This window comes from Rhea pennata, chromosome 14 (genome assembly GCF_028389875.1).
Source record: "Rhea pennata isolate bPtePen1 chromosome 14, bPtePen1.pri, whole genome shotgun sequence".
Lineage (NCBI taxonomy): Eukaryota > Metazoa > Chordata > Aves > Rheiformes > Rheidae > Rhea > Rhea pennata.
Window position 1 is genome coordinate 9,529,547 of NC_084676.1, and position 27,627 is coordinate 9,557,173.

Below are 27,627 nucleotides of genomic sequence, written 5' to 3' on the forward strand. Positions count from 1 at the left end.
ATCTTCTGGATGATGATGCTGACAGGCTTAAAACCTATATTGATTGCCAAGAAGAGTCTCTCCTTGTGTTTTGCATATGTTTTGCACATTTGTTCTGTGTTCAGCAATAGCCTCAGTGGCACCAGCTTCTTTCTTCCAGCAACCTTAAACTCAGTCAATCCCGCATGCATTTCTATTACTGGGTCATCCTTCTGCTCTCTACTATGCTGCTTGCTTCTGCTCTTCTTCTGGAAAGAAAGAATCTTATAAATGGAATATACCACTCTATATGGCAGCCAGGCTGTGGTAAGACTGCATGAGCCATTAAACAATAGATGCCCCTGATGTCTTCTCCAGAGGTAGCTGTGATGTTAAAGCTAGTAGAAGCGTGAACAAGAATAACAGAGCAGTTTCTTGACTCTAATGATTTCTTCTAACATCCCAAGAGGAAAAGCTAAACGGAAGCATTCCCTGAAGCCATTTCACAAGTTGTTTCTTTAATTTAAGAACTTCCTTAGAATAAGTTTTAATGAGCAAGGTGGTGCTCTACATTTAATTGTAATGGCTAAATTCTTTCCCAGTTGCCCAGAGAAGGTGGGAGGTATGGTACCATGAAACAAAGGCAAAATGTGGGTAGTGTAAGGAGTCTGGAATATTTTACTTTATGGGATCAGGGCATTTAGTTCATTACAGCTGTCTTAAAAATGCGAATGAAATAATGTGTTTAAGGTATGAATAGGATTTGTAGTATGATCCCCCCCCCCCCAAAAAAAAAAGGTGGTCTCAATGCTTTGTGTACACCTGGGATTTCTAACAGTTTCTCTATGACTCATTCTGAACTTTCCACATAGTAAAACTATTTTTTTTTTGCTTTGTATTTCACCACAGAGCACTGTGCATTCTTCTGCTAAGATCATTAAATTGGTAACTAATTTTTCTCACTTTGGCCTTCACATGAAAGATAAACCACAAATATGGGTCTGTTCAATTATAAAGAGGCTTTGTTGCTCAGCTGCTTGGGATCTGTGTGAAATGCACTTCTGAGATTTTAAGTAAATTGTAACTTCCACTGGGACCAATCCAAAGAGATTAAAACAGCATAAATTCCACTTAAGATGCTTGGCCAGAAGCAACTCGCAGGACCCTTCGGACCGCATTAAAAACCTCGGCAAAGCAGGCATCGCCCCAGTTTCATACGGAACAAGGCTGCAGTGTGTTTTTCATGCCTGCCAACGGCCCCACGCATGCGCGGGAACTCGGCGCGCTGCGGCGACCCGGGGCTGCGCCAGCCCCTCTCGCCCGGCCTGTCAGGCTCACCTGCTCCCTCCCCCAAAAGCCGCAGCCGGTTCCCCTGCTCCTGTCCCTGCCTGTTGGGCGCCTAAATGCTCCCCGGGGCCTGACCTGGGGGCTGTTGGCAACTGGCGGGCAGGCGGCGGCGAGCACCGTGGCCGCCCCCCCCCCCCTTCCGAGCGACGCACCAAACATGGCGGATGAGACGCCGCACCCAAGATGTCGGCGGGCGCGCTCCGCTCCGCCCCGCGGCGGCCACACCAAGATGGCGGCGGGGCGGGGCGGGGCGCGGCTGCCTCCTCCTCCCGCCGGTGGCGGAAGCGCGGCGGCGCTGGCGGAAGCGGGCGGCAGGAAGCGCGGCCGGGGTCATCCCTCCCCCCGCGGCCACAATAACAGGGCGGCGCTGAGGGGCAGGTAAGGGGTGGCGGGGGGCTGGGGGAGGGCGGGCGGAGGCATGGCGAGGGCCTGGCGCCGGGGGCTGCGGCGCCCCCCGGCCCGTGCCCGTCCGCTCGCGGCCGGCGGGCCTGGTGCGGCGAAGAAGCGCCGGTGTTCTTACTCCTCCCTCGCCCATCCTCCTCCTGCGGCCGTCGCGGCCTGGGGGCGGCGGGGGCCCGCCCCGCGCTGTGACAGCCCCCGAGGGAAGCGGCGCTGCCCGGGAGCGGAGCCGCGGCTGGCGGCTGGCCCGAGCCTGCGGCGGGAGCGGGGCGCGGCCGGGAGCGGGGCGCGGGGGCCGCGAGGGGGGCGGGCTCCGAGGGGCCTTCCCCACGGCTAGCTGCTTGCCGCGGCGCAGGGGACCTGCCCGCGGGCCGCAGGAGCCCGCCTGCCGGCGTTCCCGCGGCGGCTCGCTGCTGCCGGGGAGCCCCCGGCTCGCAGGCCGGGTTCTCCCCAGGGCTTTGCTTCCCTTCCTCCTTAAGCCTACTGAGTTCAACGTAGTATCACCTAATCACGGCGATAACGTTCGTCTAAAGAGTCTCGTGGATTATTTTAGTTGGGGAACGTAAAACTGTTTTGCCTGCTTTATTAAATGGCAGGGGTACTTCTATGGCTGTTTTTAATGGGGTCATTCTGGTAAGTGTAGAATGACGTGTTAAGGATACACGTGTTAATTCAAAAAAGGATCTAGAGGAGCATGTATTTTGCAGAGACTACAGCTGCAAGAGAGATGAGATCTTTCTTTTTCACCTCTTCTTAGTGGTAAGAGGGGTCCAAAGTGAACCGCAGTCCAAAACTACAGGGAGATCTCTGCTCTTTGCCTTTAAACTTTACTGATTTTTCCATGTTTTTTCTCTATATGCTAGTCTATTTATTTAAATCTTAATTTCCTGTTGCCTTATATTGCATAGTCTTTTTACTTTTTAACACTGTACCTTTTATACAACTCTATCATATGTCTGTATTAAACTAGTGTTTATGTTGTATGGTGCTCTGTCCTCAAATTAAGTGATAAGGTGTTGTTCACTTGGAATCCATGTAATACTTGTCTTTTTTTAAAACCTAATCTCATAAGTAGTTTTAAGTCACCTTCGGGCTTTGTGTAGTTAAATTGCATTATCCATTTTGGAAATAACAAAGTTCAATATTACAAAGAAATCCAGAATTCTTCCAATTTGCAGTTAATAATAATAAAAAAAGGTATGTACCATGTATGTACCAACAACAGATTAGTGTCTTTATATTTGTCGGATGCAGTCTCAATGAACCCAAAGGAGTAGAGATGCGTTTCATGATATCTGCTTGAAGGAGTTGTTAGTTATTTTAATGCCACCATTTTAATTAAAATGAAATATGGCAGTACACCTTTTTATAATTTAAAATGCATACAAATGTATGTGAAAGCACATGTTTTCCAATAATTAGATCACAATGAAGCTATTAATATTTCAAGTTTTGTGCCAGCATATAAATCACATGTTGGAGAAAAAAAAATTCATCTAATTTTTGAGAGCTTTTTGCTCAGGTGCCATTTTTTGCATAATGTGGAGCAAATATCGAGATACTTACATCACAGTAAATGCAGTAATAGATGCATCTGTGAATTGAAGTTTTGACAAAGTTTTTCCAAAAGCTGTAGTTTTTTATTTTCCCTCATCTACTGAATTTTGGTGTTAACCTGTTAAACAGGTTTACTGGATTAATGATGCTTTACTCTACTTACCAAAAAGCATTCCTCAGCTAAATAGCAGTAGTGAGGACAACATCTCATGCAGACAAACGGCATGAGAAATATCTCAGCTATTTTAATGTTAACATTAAATCTATATTATTTTGTTTTCATTTATTACTAATTATAACCAGTTTGCCTGTTTTTTTAAACAGCAGAACGTATATCATTGTTATTTCAGTCTGTCTGTCGTAGTGTTATGCTGTTGGAACAATATAGACAGAATGCATTAATCTGCCCTTTTCTGAAAGGGCATAGGGGAGAGGATATTCTGCATGTGGCTGCTGAGGCAAGATCTTTCAGTTCTCCTGTAACTTTGATCTTTAGCTAGGCAACTTGAGTATTTCATTTAGTATTCTTACTTCTCAGAAAAGCTAGTTTGAGGACTTTTAATAGGACATTTTTCAGGAAAGGTTGGTAGGAATCTTTTTTTGTTGTTTTTTGTTTTGTAATAAATAAATACAAGCATACGTACTCCTATTTCTGGTAGAAATGGACTGTATTCTTTTTATGCCACTGAAATCTGTCGAGTTACTATTTGCTTGGTAATCTAGTCTCAGCACAGCCTTTGCTGTGATTTATCTTGATCAGCTACTATGTGGATGGTAGCTCTGAATACACATTATTCTCTTGAGTGTAAAGAAACTAATTCATTTGGCAAGTTAGTCTGAGACCTCATGCATGAGGCGCATTGTAATTTCCTGGTAAAATGTTTCTTAGATAATACAGTTTAGCTGTACTAGCGTTAGTCTTTGGTGACAAGTGTCACTTGTGTTGTGGGTTTTTTTTTTCTTTCTTTCTTTTTTTTTTTTTTGGTAAACTAACCATGATTGGTCTGTTCTTCTTTACTCTCTGTCCCTTTTCTGAAAGGGCAGTTTTACTGATTTTGCGTAACATTATGAACATTTTCTTTCATCAGAAATCATTGCAAATATGGGGCCCAGACGGAAAAATGTGAAACCATGCGCAGTGAACAGGGAAGGCTGTGAGTCTACTAAAGCTGATGAGCCAAAAGATTACATGAACCAGCTCTCTCATGAAGTGCTTTGCCACATCTTTAGGTGAGAAGCTTATAAGAAGTAAATTTATTATTTATTGTTATATTGTTTTCTGTTTTTTCCTCTGTACTGATCTTTGCTCCTGATGCTTTTGTCGCATAATATTCAGAAAGTGTAGAAGGTATAAAGTGATGGATAAAAAAGGGTGAGAAATGATCTTTCAGTTCCAAGATTCATTTGCCCTCTTTTAAAATTAACTTATGTGCGTGTCATGAATGGTGGCACAAACAAGTTAAAGAAAAAAAAAAAAAAAAGAAAAGACAATACGATTTAATTTTGTTCACTGGTGAGTGGTAGCAAGTGTTTAATTATTGATTTTGGTGTGGATGTAATAGCTGAGAAATGTATTTTAAAATAGCTGCATCTAATTCATAGTGCATAGAGTAGAGCATCTGGATGAGTGAATCTTGATGATTCCTCTTGATGATGAAGCTTCCCTACAGCCCCAGCCAAGTTGGTTCTTCTCCCATGCCAATTATATTCAAGATACAATGTCTAACTGAAAAGTTTTTAAAAAACAATAGCTACCCAGAGTATCTGTAAACTTAATACAGTATCTACTAGAAAATGAAAATACCTTTAAATATACTATGTAGGAACCAAAGGTGGCAAATGTGACTTTTGTCAGAAGTATTTATTAGAGCGCTAAAGCAACTCCCAAGTTTAAGTTGCTGTATTTTTTTAACTTGAATATCTTATATTCTGTGTCAAAAATTGCTAGATCCATCTGCACAGCCAAATTTTACACTTCACTAGAGTTGTGTCTGAAAATTCTGTCTGAATTGTCGTTAGTTATTAGAAATGTCTGACTTCTTGTAGTCCTTCTTGGGGTGTTCTTTAGTTTGGAAGAAGTTGAAAAGGATATGCTTTTGATAAATCAGAGGGGTGTTTTTTCCTCTCCCAAAGGTACCTTCCCTTGCAGGATATCATGTGCATGGAATGTCTGTCCCGGAAGCTGAAGGAAGCGGTCACTCTGTATCTGCGAGTGGTGAAGGTGGTGGATTTGTGTGCAGGCCGCTGGTGGGAATACATGCCCACTGGTGAGTAACACACTCACTTAAGATACGGCATTAATCTGGTATTGAGCAAAGCTGACTATACTATACTATTACTTATGACACATGTAGGGTAAACTTTCAAAAGCAGTAAAAAGAGTTAGATATTTAATTCCTTCTGACTTTTGTGAGATTTGGGTGGCTTCCTTAAGTGGTTTGGAAAAATCATATGTCTGTATATACGTGTATGTGTATATAAAAATATATGTTTAAATTGAATATTGCTGTAGCGGAATTGGGGATTCTCTGTAGCAATCTGTAAATACAATCTGTGTTTGTCTGATTATTGTAAGGGAGTTAATCCAAGGGTTAATCCAAGAAGAGGCTGTTTGCATGCAGGCAGGAAAAAATACAATGGAATGAGAGAGCAACTCATCTGCCAACACTTAACAATGTAAGAATAAATAAGTTTTGATGTCACACCTCAAGCCATCTTCAGATCAATAGATAAATTTGGCAACCTAGGTCAACCCTGTGAGTATTAGGATTTCTGTTGGATTTAAAATATACCGCTGGGGTTTGCGTTGGGGGAAAGAGATAAAATGAGCGAATTCTAAGAATTAGAAGTTCTGCAAAGTTATATTTATTAGGTCTGATATCAGATAGATGGCTAGACTTATCTATACTTACATTTATCTTAACACATACTGCTTTAAAATCTTTGTCTCATGTCATGTTAGAATAAAACAATCTTTTATTTTGAGAAACTGTCATTTCTTTGGGAGTTGTGAGCTATGGTGAATAGTAAAGAACTGCAGATTACTGAACCATTTGGGCATTTTTGAGCCAGATAGTTGTTAAATAGAATTCCAGGGAAGACAGAGGCATACGGAATCTGACAGCTTGCAGAGGTACTTCACTGAGAAGGGAGAGTATATAGTTAACACTATAACCATGTAACTGCCCTGGGTGACAAACATAGTAAGCCTGCAAAATTCAAGACAGAAGAGTATGTAGGTCATAATTTTAGAATCTGGAGGAAGACAAACTGTTGCTTCACTGAATACATCTTCTGACATTCTAGAATTTGTACTACTATACAATGAGAACAACATACTTGGTTTTCCCTTTACAGCTAGCTGCTTGCTGTAACACAAATACTAAATCTCTTGTTGTCATCTTAGGTTTCACTGATTCCAGTTTCCTAACCCTGCTGAGGAAGATGCCAGACATTGAACAGCTTTATGGTCTTCATCCCAGGTATCTTGAAAGACGCAGAGTCCGTGGCCATGAAGCTTTCAGCATTCCTGGAGTTCTAGAGGCTTTGCAGGCCTGTCCAAATCTGCTGGTGAGTGGTTATACTCAAGAGAGAACATTCTTCAACAGTTGAGATGATCCCCAGTGCAGAAGAAATGTGACATGAACCCGTTGTTAGTATGCTTGTAGGGCTTTTTGTATTCAGACTTGGTTATGTAGAGTAGCAGTTAATTGTGACCACATCTGCAAATGTGCAGCTAACTTTCAAATGAGTACTGGTTTTAGTTGCAACAGTGGGAATACCAGGTACTCTTAAGTCCAGCAGTGAACTCTGATCCTGCTGCTTTCAAAAAGACATGTCTTTTGCTGGCTTAAAATGAAATGGCACACTGCATTACATTCTGTGCATTACTGAGAAGTTCACGTGGTTAAGAGGATACTGTTGCTTAAACTGATATTAGAACGTTTGCTTTGCTTACTTTTATTCAGGGTGTTGAGACCTCTCATCTGGAGCTGGTGGAAGCTATTTGGACATACATGCCACAAGTTCATATTTTAGGGAAGTTTCGTAATCGTAATGGTGCTTTTCCAATCCCTCCTGAGAACAAACTGAAAATTCCTATAGGAGCTAAAATTCAGACTTTGCACTTAGTAGGTAAGTGTTTATGGTAAATTAGTTGGCTTAAATACAAATGAATTTAAAGGCTCTGAAATTCTGCAGAGTTGTCATCCTTTACAAAGGAGGGAATTTGATGCGTAGCTTTTTTTTTTTTTTTCGTTCCAATTATTAGTTACCATATGTATGAATGATAGCTGGTCCAAAGCGCAAACGCTGATAAACTGTGTTGACAAACTGAGGTAAACTCATGTTTATAAAAGTTACAACTTTTTCCTGTCTAGTAGCAGAGGAAACAATTCTCTTTTAAAGCCAAGGTAATTAATCCCGAGAAATTTATCCTAGAGTTTATACTTGAAAGCTTGTTTAAAATGGTATGTGATTTGAACACTTATTTTGTTTATATGTTATTAGGAGTGAATGTCCCTGAAATTCCTTGTATCCCAATGCTGAGGCACCTTTATCTGAAGTGGGTGAGACTCACTAAACCACAGCCTTTTAAAGATTTCCTCTGTATCAGCTTACGCACTTTTGTCATGAGGAATTGTGCAGGTAAGAGAGAGGAATTAATCTATGGAGGGGATGTTATAGCATATAGATGATTTACTAATCGTCTAAGTTTGTTATGCAATATTCCAAAACAAGTCATTGTTTTATTCATGATGTTTGTTGGAAACATACTCCTCTCTCATACTGTTCTTGGTACTGCATGTTTCTGTTGACTTTCTAAACCAGATAGATTTATATGGGCGTCTTTGACTTGCCATGGTATGCTCAGTTTTGTTAAATGAGCAACTTCCTTTGTATTGATTGATTCTTTGTAGGACCCACAAATTCTTTGAAGTATGTACCCTTAGTGACAGGCTTGGCTTCTGCCCGAAATTTGGAGCATTTAGAACTTGTTCGTGTTCCTTTCCTTGGAGGACTTATCCAGCATGTGGTAGAAGATAGCTGGAGATCAGGTATGAACGTTTCTGTCTTCCTGTACTTAAAAACAAACAAACAAACCCAAATACTTGAGTCACATGAGGCTTAGCTTTTTTTCTGTAGCATGTCCTTTCTTGGTTGTTTTTTTAAAGCTATTTGATTGGAGTAATCTATGGTGTGTTAAGTATAGCTTTGTACTGAGTATTTTTTTTTAATTTTTTACCTAGAATTATCTCTTGAATAGTCGCATTTGTTGGGGAATGGAACTGGCAGGGTTTGAGGGAGGTGGATGGAAATATATTTTGTATTATTTTGCTAAAAAAGGTGGGGTTTTTGTGGTTAATCTACTTCTGTTAATGACACTGGATAAATTTACAGAGTTTTAAGGTTGTGATCTGTGACAAAAGTAAAAGAATGCTTCTTGTTTGTCAGGTGGTTTTAGGAATTTGCACACTATAGTTCTGGGAGCTTGCAAGAATGCCCTTGAAGTGGATCTTGGCTACCTCATCATAACTGCTGCACGAAGGTATGGACCTTCAGAGCTTTGTTTTCCCTCTTCTCCTTTATCCAAATAATTATCTTAGTAATGAAATCCAGGAGTATAAAGAAACAGAATAACCTTTAAAAGCTTAAGGAGTACTTGTCATATAAAATTTACAAGAATATTCTATGGTTAGAAAAATAATTAGAATTCTGTCTGCTGATGACTCACTCTGTGTCATGAGCCTTGTTCTCAGGCTTCTGTCTGAAAAGAGTTCAATGATGTTAGTCTCATAGTAAGCTCATTGCTACGTAACTGCTAAATAGTGTTGTAAAGATGCAAGTATATTCTTAATTCTGCTATTGTTAAAAGAATATTTTCATTCTGCTACCAGAGAGCCATATCTTCACTGGCCTCTATAGTAATTGTGATTTGGAGCACCTTTTAATATGAACTATCCTTGATTGCTTTCAGGTTGCATGAAGTGCGGATCCAGCCTTCCTTGACCAAAGATGGTGTTTTTTCTGCTCTGAAGATGGCTGAACTGGAATTCCCACAGTTTGAAACTCTTCATCTAGGATATGTTGATGAGTTTTTACTACAGTGTATGACATTCTTTAGAAGTCCTTATATTATTTGGCAAATACTAGGATAAAAAACTTGTATATTTTAAATAATTTTCTGAGTGATTAAAAAGAATATAAATATGCACTTATTGAGGCTCCAGATCTTAATGTCTATGTATATAAATACTTGCAAAATTATTAAATATTATATATATTATTATGTAAGTGTGTATGTGTATATATATTTTTTTTTTCTCCCTTCTGAAACCAGAAAAGTCTCAGCTTTACAGAGCTGAAGTAATAACCTGATCTGTTTAATCCAAACTGGACTAAATATGGAATTAGAAAATTATACTTTAAAAGACAAGTTGCTGAAATTTATTGCTGTATTTGTTGCTGTCTTTTCCATAGGTAAAATGACGAATGGGGACTTGGTGAAGTATGGCTTGGCTGATGTGGTTGAAAATCCAGGAATTATTACAGACATTGGTATGAAAGCTGTAAATGAAGTGTTTTCTTGCATCAAGTATCTGGTCATTTACAACTGCCCACATTTACACAACCCAAATAACTGGATCACAGGTACCGTACACTTTGAAATTTTACAGAGATTTTATGAATAGTTCACACAAAACGTACAATTTTTATATTTAACCTTTTAGTTTGTACTACTCGGTGAAAAAGCATAATAGATTTTGAAAGGAAAGCTTGAGATATAGTGAAATGTACTTGCGCAAGACTGCAAAATTATTGACTACGTGCGTGCTTTGTGTATGGAAATTCCATATATAAATGTAAATGTGTTTGCACTGATACGTGGGGAAGAAATCAGTTTTAAAGTATAACAAAACATGACAAATGGCAGTTTATCCCACTTCTGATATGTGTATTTTAAGTATTTAATATTTCTTGAATGCTGATCCTTATAGGTCTGATAATGAGAAGACTGTAAACTGTGTGGCCTATTTGATTTTATTTTCCTTTTCTGAGAGATGATAAAAGTACTAGAGATCAGTGAGAAAGAGAATAGTGTTCTTGTTACTTAGATACTAGCATGTTATAAAATAAACCTAGAACTGCAAATTCACTTGTGTGATCATTGAATAATAATAGAATGACATGTGATATCACTCTTAGGAACTTTATGCAGAGTAACGCAGTGTAACAACTTTAGACATCAACAGAATTAACTTACTTGCTTCATTAAAATTTAAAAATCAGTGGGAAGTGGAAAAGGGTATAATAAGAGGTATTTTTTCCCATGCTGCTGTTTATTCTCAGCAAGTGTAAGAGATGAGGTAGGATTTGGAACAATAAAGATACTGAAAAATGGTGGAGTGGAGATACTGAAGATGCCTAGTCTCAAATCTGGAAAGGTTATAATGGAAAATAAGTGAGGTAGGAATCTTGCAAGAAATGCACCTTTTCCTCTTCCATAGATCATTCAAGATGGACTCGGCTGGTTGACCTCACCCTAGTGCGATGTCATGCGATAAAACTAGATTCTTTCAGTCAGTTCATTGAGTTATTGCCAAGCTTAGAATTTATTTCTCTTGACCAGATGTTCCGTGAACCTCCTAAGGTGAGCCTTTCAGGATATGCTTTTGCATTTTAATGTTACCAGCTCATCTAAAATTAATTGAAATTCTGTTGTTATACATGCTTTTTAGAAGTTATAATTACTTATTTGGTAAGTAAATGACTCAGGTTTGCATATGCTATCAATATAGTATGTTAGGGGAAGCACTGCAGTTTCTTTTGTTAATAGAAACAGTGGTGAGGCATGATTGTGAATGAATATATGATTAGAAGGTAAGAACAGAATGGACTTTTTGTTGGACTTTCTGCTGCTGTTTGATTTTTACTGTTGCTTTTTATATGATTTTATTTTTCATGCTTAAGGACCTGTTCACAATGCTAAGGACTCTTATGATTTTTGTGGCTGGTGAAAAAGGGGTGCTATTACCATATTTGAGTGCTTCTGAAACTTAGGAACTTTATTTCTTCACATTGCCTCTTCTCTTCCTGCTCTGTAACACACAAGTCTTCCTGACAATTGTTGTAATGAATATTGGTTGCATAGAAAACTACTATTTTTCCTCATTAAATCTCAAGGCCACTGTCTTCTGGGAAGACTCTATATAATCTCCTATCTATGTTGATCTATTATGATCTCATAGCATATGAAATCACATTTGATAAAGCAAGATTATGTATGCTTTATGGGTTTTCATTTCATAGGCATTTAACAGAGGGGAGAAGTTTTTTGTGTTGCCAGACTTGGACAGACTTCTGCAATATATAGCATAAGTAAATACTAGAACTGGATCCTTTGTCCAATGTCTGTGCATGTTGTTCTGCCTAGGTAATACTGCCTCTTTTGTTGGCTTTAGGACATGTTGTGTAGGTAAGTACCAGTGTTTCCGAATCAGTGTCGTTGTTCTTTGTTTCAGGGTTGTGCTCGTGTTGGCCTAAGTGCAGGCACAGGGATCGGTGTTTCATCTGCCTTGGTCAGTAATCAGAACTCTAACAATGACAATGACAACAATAATAACCACCAGAATAACAACAATCCCAACATTCACCACAACAATCACCAGCATCCAAATGACCAGAATGAGGAGAATGAGCTGCGGCAAGATGGGCAGGCTGAAGAACAGCAGATTGCAGCTGAGGGTAACCACTGATCTCTGAACCTTTGCAGGGAGTGCTTTTATTTGGTATTGCCATTTATGTAGGTTCCTAGAGAAGATATGAGTATACATTGAAAACTCACTACTCTGATACATCTCTGATATCTGTATGTATGATAAAAGCATCTTTGTATTTTATCTGATAGCTAATACAGGCATATTACACTTTCAGTCAGTAACTTATCGTAGTACAGGTGTTACTGGTTTAAAGTTTCAGTATGATACTGGTCTATGGAAGTAGTTTTCTAGGCCTCTTGGGCTGGGAGTGCATCAGTGTCTGGTGTATTTTTAAGCTTTACCAGCAAAGTCATTTGAAGGGATGAATATGGGAATCTTGGATATACTGCTTACTTCAGTAGAGCAAAGCTTTTGAGAAGTGGAAATTTGGGAAGAGTAAACTTGGAAGTTAGGCTGGGGCCTTAGCTAAGGAGATGATGTAGAACAAGTCTGTGGGAAGCTTTCTACATCCTTTGAAACTTGCTGAAGGAATCAAGGCAGCTGTTATTTATTTCTTGGTGTCTCATTTATGTCTCTGTGGGTACTGTTTGAATCTCTTCTATGCTTATGGGCTATGTTCCTTCCATTTCCTTCTCTTGACCTTATCTCAATCTTTTCAGCATTGAATGAAATGGAGGAGGTGGCACAGGAAGAAGGAGTGGCTGTTGTGCAAAGTCAGAATGAGGTCCCTGTTCAAAGCCAGGCTGTTGTTCCTATGGAGGTTGATGAAGAGCAAGCAGGTAATTTTAAGTTCTGGAAGGAAATTACCTTTCAGTATCCACTTCTTGATGGGTTGAATTCTTCAGTGTAAGTCTGATTTTGAATGATTTTCTTCAGTGGGAATGTGTGGTGCATTTGAAATAATGTTGCTAGCACAGCCTACTGCTGCAAAGGAACTTTATTCTATTTTAAAACTGCTTTTAAAATTTTCTTCTGCACATGGAGTAAAAGATCTTGATTTTAAAGGCTTGTTCTTGGGTTGAGTATGACGAGAGCCTCAAAATACCTGAATAAGCTTGTCTTGTTCCGATGTTGTTGTTAATGGCCTCGCTTCTACAACTTACAGAATCTCTTTTTGGTTGCATTCAAGCCAGAACAGTTTGTATTAGTGACATCCATTAAGTAGTCTTGACTAGTTTTTTATATCTGCCATTTGCTGAATGTTTGTCTAGTAGATATGCCAGCAGCACTAAGTGGTGTACATATATGCTGGATCTATTCACTTTCTCAGGATAGCTCCTGAAAAGGTTATTTTACTTCATATTCGTTTCTTGCATTATTCGCAGACAGTTACGTCATTGTGATTGGCTCATGCTTTTGGTTATAGGCAGGAGTCATAATAAAGCACGCTTGTATTCACGGCTGATAGCTCGTACTGTTGGAGAAGGATTGATGAGTTTTTTTGGGGCCTTTTTCCTGTACATCACTACTGGTTGTTCAGAGAGGACCTTACCTGCTTTTGTGGGTGAAGGATAATTGCAGTTGTCCTGACCAACATTCCTGTCCCTTTGCTGAAGGTTTCAGAGACTGGTTATAATAGTTCTTTTATAGAAGAACTTCTAGATATTCTGAAACAGAGAAACGTTATAAGAAGCTTACGTTTTTGTCTTGTATTGACACATTCCCTCTGCAAGCTAGAATGCTGTAACTTTTGGTTTTAATGAGGCATTCACAGAAAGGATGGCTAAATTAAAAGTGTGGCTAAATTCAACCAAATCCGTCTCTTGGATACTTGCTTGCTTGGCTTTTTTGGGGGGGGTAATATGAGCTGTTGGTACTTTTCTACTGTTTTCAGGACCAAGTGGCATTCAGCCTGTTGTAAAAGCAGCACCTATTACTGTCCATGATTCAGACAGTGAGGATGAGGAAGAAAACATGGGGACTTCAAGAGCTTGCATCACTAACAGCACTGCACAGAACTACTCAGATGGAGAAGAGAAAGCAAGAGATCCAGTGGAAAGCAGAGAGCCTTCAGGTGTGAAAGAGTTGGGTAAGGGCTGGATGCTGCTGGGCAGAATTTATTCCTAAGCTTCAATTTTCCAATTAGAAAACAATCTAGATTTGGTTTTATTTCCAACTTTGTATAATGCACGCTTACTTGTTTGCCCCCAATCTTTTTCTTCCTGTTATAAAGCTAGAATGGAGATGTAGGGGCACATCTCTCAAGTTCTCTGATCACCCAGTCACTATAGGGAAGCAGATGGAACATGGTGATACTGCAGTATTGTACCTGCAGAAACCCACAGCTGTTCTATATTTGCAAGTACATACAGTTCGTCAAGTCAGATTTGCAACCATGTTGTGTGATAACCATCTCTCCAAATATTGCTGCTAATACAAAATGTAACCTCTGGAGTAAATGCATGAAGGGATCTGGCCACCTTTAGGTTCATGCAGGCCCTGTAGGAGCGTCCCAAAGGGGACACTTTAAGAATATTTGTCTTTGGAAACTTTGGAAATCAGTTAGAATTCAGGTTGATGTCCAGTACTCTGTCCTCTTTACCACTGAGCAATGATCATTTGGTGACATCCTTCAGAGTTAGAGACCTGGGGTGTCATAATATTAAGATGACTGAAGAGATAGGAAAAGACTTTCTCTTGTAGAATTTACATCTGTAAGGTGTGTATCTGTGATACCAAGTCTGACGCCTGCATCTGATACTGTGGGAAGCGGTGCGTTTCCAACAACACAGATGGCTTACTATTTCTTGTAGTTTGTATTCTAAGTAACGTATGCAAGCAAGGAGGAAGTCAAGGTTGAATTATAAATTCTAAATAATTGACAGATGAAGTACACATAGTATTAAGCCTTAATGATTATTTAGCTAAGCAGTTAACATAAAATTCCTGTTTTGTGTGAAAAACTGAGAAACTTACTGGCCTAATACTGGTTTTATTTCTGCAAAGCCTAGGGCAAATCAAAGCTGTAATGAAACAAGTAGATTCCTGTTTGTAACTAGCATATTCCCTACACATCAGCCCCCCTGTCATTTTGGTACACTTCAACAAGACTGATGGTTTCAACTTGGAAACTTGTAGAGTACTGTGCTATAAAGGTGAGATCAGTTCTTGTTTGGGGTTGAAATAACCTGTAATAGCTAAAAGCTAATTTTGGAAACTTTTGTATTGCTTCTAATGTTTCTTAGGCTAACTGGCTAATGCTTAATCTAATTGGATGAGAGGATTAAGACAGAGCAGACATTTAAGTTCTGATTATGATTTGGATACTAGTCAGTATGTTTTCTAATTCTGCTGTAGGATGAGACCAGTACTGCCTTTTCACACTATTTTTCATAGCCAGAACTGGAGCTAAGGGTTGCTAATTAAAACAAAGTTCAGTCACATTTTATTACTACTTAATTCCTCAGATTTATTCCTCGTATTTTAGAAAACAAAAGCTTTTTTGTTTGTTTCATATTTTTGTGCTTTGACCTTTTTAACCAGTGAGCTGCTGTGTGGAAGTACTAGCCTCTCTGGTGAATATGTATCTCATTTGTGGCACATTGCTACAAAAATATCTTCAGGAAATCATAGAGATTCAGCAACTGCTGGAATTATCTTTATTTCCCGTACCTCCCAAAGAGCTGTGATGCCAAAGTGGTCCCCACAAGATTTGTCACTGGCCTCTAGGCTGCCTCCTGTTTTAAGTAGCCCCTAGCAGAGTAGCACTCAGTATTTATTTATACTGTGCGTTAGGTTATCCCATTGTTCTCTCATGCTTAACTCTTTCATTTAAGTGAGTGGTAAAGGAAAGACGCCCTTGCGGAAGAGGTGTAGTGCCAGCCAAGTGGGCCAGACGAAGAAGTTCCATACTGAGGAGAGCAGCTGTGAGAAAGGCTGTCAAGTAACAAGTGAGCAGATTAAAGCAGACATGAAAGCAGCAAGTGACCTGCCTGAAAGAAACAAAAGCAAAGATTCCTATCCAGGTTGCAGTAACGCTACAGGATCAACAGGAACATCCAACTCCTGCAGTGCTGCTTCTTCTAGCCCTGAACGTGCCCAGACAGCTAATAGCCACTCTACTGGCACCAGTCCGGTGATTGCAGATGAGTCCAGGCAGTGTGTCTGCTCGCCTTGTAAGAGTGAAGGTTCTAGTGAAAGAGAGACCGAGGAGAGCTCTGTTTGTTCCAGGTGTTCTTGCTATAAGCCTCGGGACACACAGCGGAGGACTAGCGGGTGTTGTGATGGGGAATGCCCATCCACAAGTGGAGCCTGCAGAAGTGGACCAAACAGTGCTGGGTCAGATTTTGCACTTAGGACTCTGCCAAACTGTGGGTCTCCAGTAGGGACGAGTGATGAGAGGACTAGTGGGAATGCTTGCAGGCCTGCCAATGAGGAGGAAAGCACTGGTTCACAGCCAAGGAGTTATGAGATGGAGTATAAAGAAGAGTATCCACGCCGGCCACTAACAAGAGCTCGAAGCAAGCTGTCCCATGTCCCTCTGGTGTCAGAGTCAGGTATGACCCATAAAAATATGTTCATTTCTGAGTAAACTGCTGTGCTGGTATGAAACTATTGGATAAAAGCAACACTCGTGGGTAATAATGAAGTTAAACATTAATGTTACTGATTAATAATTAAAGGGTAAGTATATTGATAGAATACAAATGTCTGACTTCACAGAAACATCTGACTTTACTGCGATGGCTGAGTAAAGTAATGAATCTCTGTAAAAAGTGCCAATGACTAGTTTCTTCATGAAAATATGCGTGTGCACACGTTACCCATATATACTAGATGGTGTTTGATTTACTGATTTGAAGATCAAATGCAACTTCTGTTGAAAGTACCCCTTCCTGTGAAGGCTGTTATTCATTCAAACGTAATATGATCTCCCCTATTAAAATTCTCCCTTTAAAAAAGGTATGCTCAGATCTTAGCAAAAGGGCAAAAGTTAATTACTGATACTTTATCAGCAATTAAAGAAAGACAAAATTATAACTGAACTGTAATACTACAGAGCTTGTGCACCTGCACGTTGTATTCCACTGCCAAGGCATGACCATCAAACTTTTTGACAATTTTCTTTTTATTAGAGTTGTATTTCACATCACGTCAGATAAAAATGATAAAACAAAAATCTCTGAATGGCTGTAATGAAGCCAGGAATGTTAACAGGGAAAAATAGATGTGAGAGGGTAACTTGCTGACATCTTCTGTTTCTTCCTAGTATACCTCCTTGCCAAAATAATCATCTTAGTCTGGTGTAGCACATCTCACAGTTACTTTGTATATCCAGGATTCTTTGCTGAGAGTATCTGACAAGTAAAATGAAACTGAAAAGTTAATCGTGCTAGTTGAGCTGCATGTGTTGGAAGTAGAAAGGACTGAAGTAATCAGTTCCATATCTGTTAACGTAGAATGATTCAAACACAGTATTTCCTAGTGTCTTTCCAGTTTATCTTAATTTCCCAAGTATTAATGAAACTTTAATCACCTAGGAAGCTGTTTCATAGCTAAATGCATCTCAGGTTGATAACGTGATCTTTCTATTTAATTTAAAATATGTATTTTCTTGCTTACCTCATAATGACTAGTAATTAATCTACTAAAATCAGAAGAGAAGACTTCATCCTTATCTACCCACTACCAACAAATAAAATGAATTAAGTCAGATCTAGGTATTAAATTAGAGCTACTCTCAGGATACTCTGTCTTCATGTTGTTAGTCAGGAGCGAGATCTGTTGTGTTCATGGAGAAAAATTTTTCAGTATTCCCTATATTTAGCCTTAAGCTGATTTGCCTGCTTAAGGCAGAACTTTTTTCTCAGCTCCATAGAATTATATGTACATTTTTATGCAGTTTTTCCCTCTTTGAAGCATCAAATATTAGCTGATACTTGAGGGTAGGATATGAGATTTGATGTGTTGTTTTAATCTTACAGATCATTGCTTCGTACAGAAAACAGCGAAATTTCTTCTGCCTGGCCACTATAATGCTTTTTGCTCTCTAGGACAGAATATACTAGTTACTTGCAAGTTTTAGTCTAATTATAAACACTTTTTTTTTTTAACAGAATTGGAAATGTTTTTTCACATATAGTCTAAAAATGTGCCTTGAATATCACTTTTTTCTATTATTCTGGCATAAATGACATTGGTTTCTGGCTTTTATAACAAAGCTATGTTTGATGACAAAAGTAATTATTTTTCTTGAAATTATACACTTACTTTAATATTTTACTTGTTCTACTACTTAATATGAAATTTTAGAAGTATTATTACCACAGACTAGCTGGTTAAGGGACTATTGAAATGCATGATACTTCAGTAAATATACAGTGTATACTCTTTCTTATAATGTTTTTATTTGGACTTCTTCTAGTTCTCATCTGTAGTGAAGGAAGCTTGTTATGTATTAAAAAGCATGTTATGTTAAACTTTCTCTAAAGATTTCTTGATCTTGGTGTTTGCCTTGAACCGTTCAAGAAAAAATTGAAACGTTTCTCCAACATCATAGCTGGGAAGTATTTTGCTATCTGTAGGTATTTTAGGAATTGTCCAAAAAAAAAAAAAAAAAAAAAAAACCCACTAATGATGATGATGCATATGTACTACAGATTGGCTACTTTACATTTTCCAGACTGTGGATCCCATAAAGGAGTAGCCTAAATTCTGCACTTTCATAAGCCTAGTGAATGTCAGCTGTAATTAATAGTTTATGTGCATGAGTGGATTTTGATGTTACACAGGAAACAGATAATCTTTAATGCTATTGGTAGTATAACACAAAATAGTATATTGTCTCTAATATTTACATTTTTATCTTGATTGTGAATCTGTAAACATGCCATCTATTTAGGAGGAAAAGTTGAAGTTTCACCTTTACTAAAATACCTCACTTTAGATCTGATGATTATAGAAAATTCTATTTTTTTCTAATGTAAGAATTCATCTATTATCATTTATTTTCAAAAGCTTGTCTTTTAAAATACAGCAAGAATTTGATGTCAGTGGTGCGTGAAACAGTGAGGAGCAACTTGGGGACCTCAAAGCTTTTTAAACCTTTACAACATCAGGAGAAAATTAGTGACAATTGCAACAAGCAGATTTTGAAGAAAATTTCTTTTATTTAAAACATTACAGCTATTTTGGTTCCTGTATTTGTCAAGAGTGTTTTGTTTTCTTGTAGAGAATCAAGTGTAACCTAACAATTCAACATCTGTTTCTTGGCTCTACATCTATCTTGCTGAGTTGTTGAATTAGTAGTTTTAGCATTCCTGTGTTTTAATCTATTAACTGCCCTCCCTCCCTTTACTCCACGTGAATGATTTTGACAACAAACCTGAAAATGCTTTTTATATTAGGAGGATATACACAGTTGATTTCAAGCCAGACAGGTATTTTGATTTATCTTATTTAACAAGGACATGGTCTTATTGGAAGTATTAACGAAGAAATGCCTCTGTTGTTTTCCTGGAATGTAAACAGATGAAAGACTTTCTGTTTTTCTGTTTCCAGAGGTGGCCAAGCCAAAGCCACGACAAACCACAAAGCGGAAAAGGACAGCTGACAAGTCCACAAGCACGAGTGACCCAGTTATTGAGGATGATCATGTTCAAGTAAGGTCTTTTCTTCTACTGCTGCAGATTCCTCAGCTGCAGGAGTTCATGAACAATGATAAACTACAAGCTTGTGTTTGCTGTAGAACTAGCTGAGTTATAACTGATGGTGCTGCTTTCTTTGGCTCTATCCTTATGGAGGAATTGCTGCCTCAGGTGCAGCAGTACTCTGGCCCAAGAAGAGCGGAGTACAAACTAAAACTGTACTTGCTAAGGTTTGTCAGATGCTTGTGGCAACACTGATGCATCAAGTTCTGTGTTTCCACAGTGCCTTCTTCATGCATAGAGGAAAGCTTTTGTTCTTTGGCATTTACTTTTTGAAAGCAAAGCAAAATCTACTTTTTTCGTTTTGATTTTTTAAATAAAAAACAATAGGGATGTGCAGTTACCTCTAACTGTGGATGTGGTTATGATATAGCAACTCAAATGTTGAATTGCAGGGTGGAGGTTCTTTGTGCGTGTAAATAATTTGAGTTAATTCTTCTGCAGTGAAGATTGGTCATGGAGGGAGAAATCACGAAATCTGGTTTCAGTGTAGTGAGGGTACTTACCCTAGGCTCTCATTCTAGCTGAACAAGGGATCCTGTCAGTGTGGCTCAGAATAGCTAAATTAGGCTTCTCTTTTGAATCCTACTGTAGAGAAGTCTGCTTATATTTCTTTTTCCCTTTGACTGTCAAGTGAAGGAACTTAGCCTCGCTAGTTTTAGATAGCTTTTGCAAATGTGGCCAATAATTTTTCTCTGGTTATTAAGATACATTATAGTTTTTATAATTAGCATAAAAGACATTTCTGGGTATATGATTTTTCTTGTTAAAATGCACCATTTTTAAAAGAACACTGTGCTGCTTATGCATCTCTTGTTATAAAGCTTGAGAGTTGTTTTATTTTTCTAACACAGACGGTGGACACAGGTATGAATAAGTTACCCATTTCATTTCCAGCTCTCTCTGAGGTGTACTTTTGAGTCACAGTGGTGAAACATATTGGGTATGGGAAGTTCAAACTGTGATTCTCTGTGCTATACCTTTATTTGTATTTAAACATAGTTACTGTCCTGATTTGCCTTCTTTTTTTTTCCTTCTCCATTGAAAAATAGAGTTGCAATGGTAGAATTTGATTGAAGTTCCTGATTGATGGTATTTAGGATTTGGGGTTTTTTTGATAAAATTGTGCTTTGTGATATGACTTTTTTCCTGTGATGTTGTGTATTTTGTGATGTTGCTAGTCAGCAGGGAGCCTTTTTCTCTCACTGCCAGTGATAGCCTAGTCTAACAGCAGTTGTTTTCATTGTTGGCAGTATCTCTTTAAATTTAGCTTTTCCCTTTGTTTTACCCTCTTACAGATGTATTTTTAACTTTCATCAGGTACTGACTTTGAAATCCAAAAACCTTGTTGGAATCACCTTGACTAACTGTGGAATAACAGACTTGGTACTGAAAGACTGCCCGAAAATGATGTTCATACATGGTATGTAATTAATGTCATCAGGACAAGGCCTATCAAGGCTCTCTACTCTGTTTCTTTAAACATTTTCTCCATCTGGGATCATTAAAAGTTTTTGAAAGAATTAGTCAGTTCACTGCTTATTTTGTGTTCTTCAGACTGATGCTTAGAACACCAAGTATTAGTGCTTCTCAGTTTCAGTGTCACCTTTCCTTTTATGCTGTAACTGATTTAATAAAGATTAATATCTGAAAAAATCAGCAAATGAAATTATTACAATTATGAAAATAGAGACAGTTATTGAAGGGCTATAATATGATAATTGGGAGTTGATGAAATGAGTTTTAGAGCACCTTGTTCTCTTATTTCTTCCTGCTTCTGTAGATCATTTAACTGACAGAATTATCTTTTTTCTTGACATGGTAAAAATCTATTTTAAATGATGGCGTTTAAGCTGCCTTAAATTTACGTTCCAGAGCATATGACTAGTTCCATTTTGAAGCACTGGGTCATTTATTGTTAACTGTAATATCTACAATTAGTAGCACATGCTCTTCTGAGTTCAGATATTTTATATGAAGGCATAATAGAGAATGATGAAAGTATTTCTTTTTATATTCTAAAGTACTCCTTGGAACATACATTTATTTTTAACTAAATTTTGATGATGTGGACATGGGTTACTAAAAGGGAAACACTATCATTTATATTGTGTTGGCTTCACAATACTCTGCATTTGATCTGTGGTTTTTAATTGTAATAAATAACAAACTGTTTCAAGGGGCTTTGTAAAAGGAAGCAAAGGGGGAGAAAAAAGTCTTGTTGGTCAGATTAAATTTGACGTGGCTTCTTAAAAGGACTCTTCTTAGAGGTTTACTAATGAGAACTTTGATCATAGTACTGAAGAAATGAACAGTTAGTGTATTTTTTCAATATATATGTTACCAGCTATCCAAATTAGTTCATTAGTTGTCTTTTACTTGCATTACTGATTTGCCTTCTTTCGAAGCAATCTGCTTTGAAAATCTCTGAAAGGAAGCTCTTCAGGTCTTTTCTGTATTGTATTTCTCTTTATTTTCTGATTTATAGCTACAAGGTGCCGTGTACTGAAGCACTTAAAAGTAGAAAATGCACCAGTTGTCAATCGGTTTGACTATGCCCAGTGCAAGAAGTTAAATATGGATCAAGTTCTGGATCAGATTCTCAGAATGCCACCAGAAAGGAATCGGATCATTTATCTTCGTCCAATGCAGCAGGTACACAACCATCTCTAATTTAGTCATGAACACATCTGAAGTACTGCCAATATTGTTTCACTTCTTTTGGCTTCATACATTTTTCAGTTAATGTGGAAAACGTAAATGTTACAGTAACACAACTCAGGGAAACTTATTATTGAAACCATATCCCATGAAGGCTTTTACTGCAGAGTCTGGAACTTGGATGATAACGAATTTTAAGACTTAATTTTATAATCTCCAATATTCATTGCATTATATGATACTGTAAAAATCCATATTGTATTGAATTTATTCTAAATTAAATAACTAAAAGTAACTACAAGAACTTAGATGCTGCTAGTGCAGGTTGTTTATAATCACAAATATGACATAGAGTAAGTATTTGAAATCTGTGAGACATGTCCTTCTAGATTTAATAACAACACAGTGTTTTGAATCCTGCTTTACTGAAAGCTGCATCCTCTTTTGATTAGCGCTAGACAGTGTTGCAAGGCAGTTGTGGCACTGAGAGCTACCCTTTCTGCCTCCAGATTACATGTAGAAGAAGTGCGCATTAACATTTAGTCACTTCTTGAGCTTATTCAACAAATAATAAGAGAACTTAATGTAAGATCCAGAATACTTGGTTAACTTTGTCACTCTGTGTTCTGTGTTATTCTGTAATGCTGCTTCTGTTAATGTTTTCAGTGGCTTAGTTTGCCTCTCCAACAAGGGAGACCTGACTTAGTATAAAAGCTAGCTTTTCTTTAAAACTAGATCTCTTGCTTTAGCTGTGGGAGGGCAGTGCCAAAACCAATAAAAGTAATAATCCTAAGCCAGAGACAAACTGAGAGGATGAATGTTGAGGCCATAATGTAATTTTGTGAAAGTTTGTTTACTTGTTAGAGAATTGTGAAACATACCAGGAAAAATTGCAATCTCCCAGCAAATTCCACCATCTAAATTAGGACTCATTGGCAAAGCTGTACTAGGAAAGTTTAGCTCTGCTCTGTTGTGTATTTGATTATGTATGCTGTTAAAATTTAGTTTGTCTTGATACTTTGCCTCAGAATTTGGGAGTTTTGGTAGATATCTGCTCTTGACTCTAAAACTCCATCCCTTCCTTTCTCTTGGTTGCAAGTCTTTGTCTGCCTTCTTTCACAGGTTGACACATTGACTCTAGAGCAAAAGATATTTAGTGGTCCTTATCCGTACCACATTTGCATAATTCATGAATTCAGTAACCCACCTAATGTCCGCAACAAGGTGCGCATTCGGAGTTGGATGGATACAATAGCAAATATTAACCAGTGAGTACTTGTCTTTCAGTAGCTGTACAGAAAAGGTACTGAATCCTGATTCAGAAGTTATAGTTAGTAGCTGTAGACTTACTGTATTCTGTTAGCCAAATAGAAAGCTTGGTTTGTATGGTGGGCTGGGGTGGTAGAAACACCTTGATACTGAAATTCCAACATAAGACTTTTCACATGGCTAGGTTTATTTAATATAAAAATACTGTAAAATTCTATAGCTATATTCCATACTGCAGTAACATAGTTGAATGTTATAGTAGTGAGGATGGTTGAGGAATGTCTTCAAATCAGAAAACAGGTTTCACTTATAAAAATAGAGAAAAACTGGGTCCATGAAATAGAACACTATTTAGCTTTTGGGAAAGATATGTAGTCAATTTCAGCTCCGTAGTGAAGAGCAAAAATTCCTAGGAGCAGCAAATTGTATACAATGGCTCTTACCCAGCTACTTTAGAAAAGTGTTTCTGTTCTCATAATTTTTTTTTTCTATTAAAATAATTAAAGAATTTTTATAAAAGTTTTGCTCAGTTGCAGCTGTGGTGAATTGTTCCTTCAGATAGAAGGCTATGCATAAAAGATAGCTTAATTGGTTTCTTGCCTAATCTTACCTGTTCTGTGGTTACTCTCAAGAGTAAGGGATTAGATACTGAGGTTGCATGAGAGTCTCAGAGAAGCATTTCTCAGGCTATTTCAGGCTCATTGAAGAAAAGGTTGTATAATAGAATTTCCCACTTGTTTCTTTTCCCTCCACCCCTCATATTCATTATTGCTGCTAGCTCTAATGTCTTCCTCTTTATTTCTAGAGAGCTTATTAAATATGAGTTCTTCCCTGAAGCTACACGAACTGATGAAGACCTGAAGAAATACACTAAGTACCCTTGGGGAAGAGATATTTACACTCTAGAAGGTGAGCATTTGTAGAGATTTAAGGGCTGATGATCTGTCTCTTGCTAAGATAGATGACTGATTTCATCAGGTTGCAAGAGAAATAAATAAAAATTCTTGTGAGGGAAGTGGAAGACATTTGGTTTAAGGTGGGGGACTTGAAGTGAGAAAGTACTTTTTCTGCATTGAAGTGAGGACCTGTCTAATAACAACGAAGCTTACTTGATGAAGAATGCTAATGCTGCAAGTTTGACATTGTCTTCCTTGTGTACTCATCCTGTCTGTCTTTTAGGCATTGTGGATGGAGCCCCTTACTCCATGATTACTGACTTCCCGTGGTTGAGGTCACTTAGAACAGCAGAGCCAAATAGCTATGCCAGATATGATTTTGAGGATGATGAGAGAAGTGAGTACTCTTTGACATATTTGAAGCACTTCAATTTGTTGCTTGGTTTTAAGCTGTTATATGTTCCTTTATTATTCAACACGTTCCTTTATTTTTCAGTTTTCTAGCTCGTATGTTATGTTTGATAAATAGCTACTTACAACAGTGTTGGGAGCTAGACAATGAGGGGGAGCTATCAGAGGGGAGGACTGTAGTGTCTAGTGATCATCTGGAGATCCTTAATGCTGATAAAATCAGTCAGTTGAGTGCTTAGCCTAAAATTGTGATGACTTTCAGTCATAGTCACAAGAATGATGATCCTTACCAACTTGCATTTGGGAGAATTAACATGCAAGTAGTCTTAGCAAAATAAATCCTGTGCACTGATATTTCGTAGTGTGGACAGATAGGAAGACAAAGTTGACTATTTTAGCTGTAAGGAGGATATCACATACAATATTGCAACATGCACATTTTGGCATCCAGTAAACCCATGTGTATTCACAGTAATTTGTGGTCTCTGGAGTTTATTGGCATTTCTGGGAAGTACACAGTTGGAATACTGCCTCTAGTCTTGCTTTTAGAAGTGTTTATTAAGGCAAGCTGAAGAGAGTCTAGCAGAGAGGAGTAAAATTCACAGAACCTTGGGAGAAAAGAGGAAAAAAACTGTGTTTGAATACTCTAGAACGGAGATGACCCTAGGGGTAGTATTCAGGTAGTATTCAGTATCCATACTATTAAGGAGCTTTTCTTGAAAATATTGTAGTGGGCAGTTGCTAGAGCTTGAGTGGGAAGTTAGCTTCCCACTTCATTAGATTTGTTGGTAGCAGGGATAAATAGTTTTTCCTTGTACTTAACTAGGAATCTCTTGCATGAGAAGTATTTGTTAAATTGGACAGACTTCTGATAGACATGCTTGCATAACGTCCTATCTGAACACTGGACTAGCGTTTATCTAGCTCCAGTTTGAGGGAATGAAGCTCAAGAGGATGAGGAAGAAGTCTTTCTTGGCTGTACAGTTCTATGACTTTTTTTGACGTTGACTCAGCTGATGATTGCAGTTTAGTACATACTCATTTTTTTCAAATTCAGTCTATGTATTCTTTCTTACCTGACACACTTTCATGTTATTTGCTGTGTTTTCAAAGACCAGCACTTCTATTACAAAACATTCATTTGTGAGTTTCTTTCTAGGAAAGATTGTATTTTTTATTCTCTTGTGCCTTCCACAGCTACTATTTATGCTCCCCGGAGAAAAGGACAGCTGTCTGCAGACATCTGCATGGAGACAATAGGAGAAGAGATCTCTGAACTGCGCCAGATGAAAAAAGGTGTATTCCAGCGTGTTGTGGCTATCTTCATCCATTACTGTGATGTCAATGGTGAACCAGTAGAAGATGATTACATTTGAGTGGATCTCCCACAACTAGTCATCTCTTCCTAAATTCTGATTGGCACTGCTGGCAAGGAAAGCAGGTGGATTATTTCTGACTGCAGTGTGGTTTCTTGAAACATATACTTTGCAGTTGCCCTGACTCAGTTTGGAAAAGAGTATGTAGTAAATGTATAATGAAAAGTAAAAATTGTATACTAAGGTTTGTACATAGAGGAAACAAAAGAAAAACTTCCTAATACCAAGACTTTATTTCATATGTTTATACAATTTAATTTAATTCCATTTTAATGAAGGCCAATAAGTAGGACCAGGGAGAAGTATTTGAATTTTTCAGCTCATACAATTCATAGCAGTATTTTTTTCTTATATGCAAAACCCCATTTGCTGTGTTCAGAAGAGTCATCAGAGTCTCTTTTAATCTGTGCCTTTTTTCTTGAGCGTTTAAGAGTCCAGTCTGAGTAAACCTGTTGAGCACAAACTTTGCGTCTTGTGTGCATTTTTCAAAGGGAGAGAACTGTTCTATGGCTGTTGCAAAGAATGCCAAAAGCTGGGGGGAGAGCGGGGGGAAGAGTAGTTAGTGATCTCTGGAATCTTCCAGACTTCATGAAAACATTTTTTGGAAGAAATGTAGCATCTGGGAATCAAAATATTTTCAAAAACATTTTATGGCACTGTCAGTTTCATTTGAGTAGTGTATTTGGCTCTTGTAATAAGAAACGAGTTGGTAAATGTTGCTTCCAGTCACTGTAACATAAATGTGCATGTGCTCTCTGGCTCAAAACTGACTTTTCCGCATGAGACTGGGAGGAAAAGGGATATGTAATTACCGACATTGCTGCAACTAGAAAAAGCACAGGATTCATCTGACTTGGCTTTCAGACTGATTCATGTTCACTCATGAAGGCAAGTTTTCTATACGATCAGTAAATACTATTGCTGTTTGCCCTGAACACTTATTTTTATTGTAAACAGGAAATGCCTCTGGTTCCTGCAGCGTCTGTACACATTTTGTGTGTATGCCTAGAATTTGCTGCAAGTCCAATATAAAAGTGGTGCGTACTATGTGCCCTACAGAAGTTCTACTGGTAGAGACTGAGGTATTGAGGCATGTGTCAGCATGACAAACTGAGGTGAATGTATGTAAGAGACTGAAATCCTTTCCATTACTTTTTAACATCCTGCTTATAATGCAATGAAACATAACCCTCTTTTTCAATTGAAGATTGATTATCTTACTGTGTATCATAACCTTCATATCTTTAAAATGCAAGAGATGAATCCACACTAGTCACAGGAATGTTATCAGTACGGTATAAGGAAGCAGAAATTAGTATTAAACCAGTTAGCTAGGATGCTGTTAGTAATCCGCACTGTGGGAGCATGAGACTTCCTAAAAGCTAGT

General features: G+C 38.2%; 1 protein-coding gene across 8 annotated transcripts; it reads left to right on the plus strand.

Annotated features, from left to right (window-relative positions):
* The first annotated feature begins 1,599 nt into the window (after positions 1–1,599).
* Positions 1,600–26,703, plus strand: FBXO38 (F-box protein 38). 8 transcript variants are annotated; one of them, XM_062587539.1, is made up of 23 exons: positions 2,427–2,463; positions 4,350–4,491; positions 5,395–5,528; positions 6,668–6,831; positions 7,230–7,395; positions 7,771–7,908; positions 8,181–8,318; positions 8,716–8,809; positions 9,239–9,369; positions 9,742–9,912; positions 10,770–10,912; positions 11,784–11,840; positions 11,931–12,006; positions 12,641–12,760; positions 13,816–14,010; positions 15,758–16,477; positions 19,482–19,582; positions 20,948–21,050; positions 22,116–22,282; positions 23,411–23,556; positions 24,363–24,466; positions 24,737–24,850; positions 26,062–26,703. In XM_062587539.1, exons 2-23 carry the CDS (start codon positions 4,364–4,366, stop codon positions 26,238–26,240), a joined length of 3,489 nt encoding a protein of 1,162 aa, XP_062443523.1. In that variant the 5' UTR covers positions 2,427–2,463; positions 4,350–4,363; the 3' UTR covers positions 26,241–26,703. The 8 variants fall into 8 exon arrangements, with proteins under 8 accessions (XP_062443520.1, XP_062443523.1, XP_062443519.1 ...); XM_062587536.1 differs by lacking the exon at positions 2,427–2,463 and adding an exon at positions 1,600–1,683 and having other exon boundaries at positions 11,784–12,006; XM_062587535.1 differs by having other exon boundaries at positions 11,784–12,006.
* The last annotated feature ends 924 nt before the right edge of the window (positions 26,704–27,627 follow it).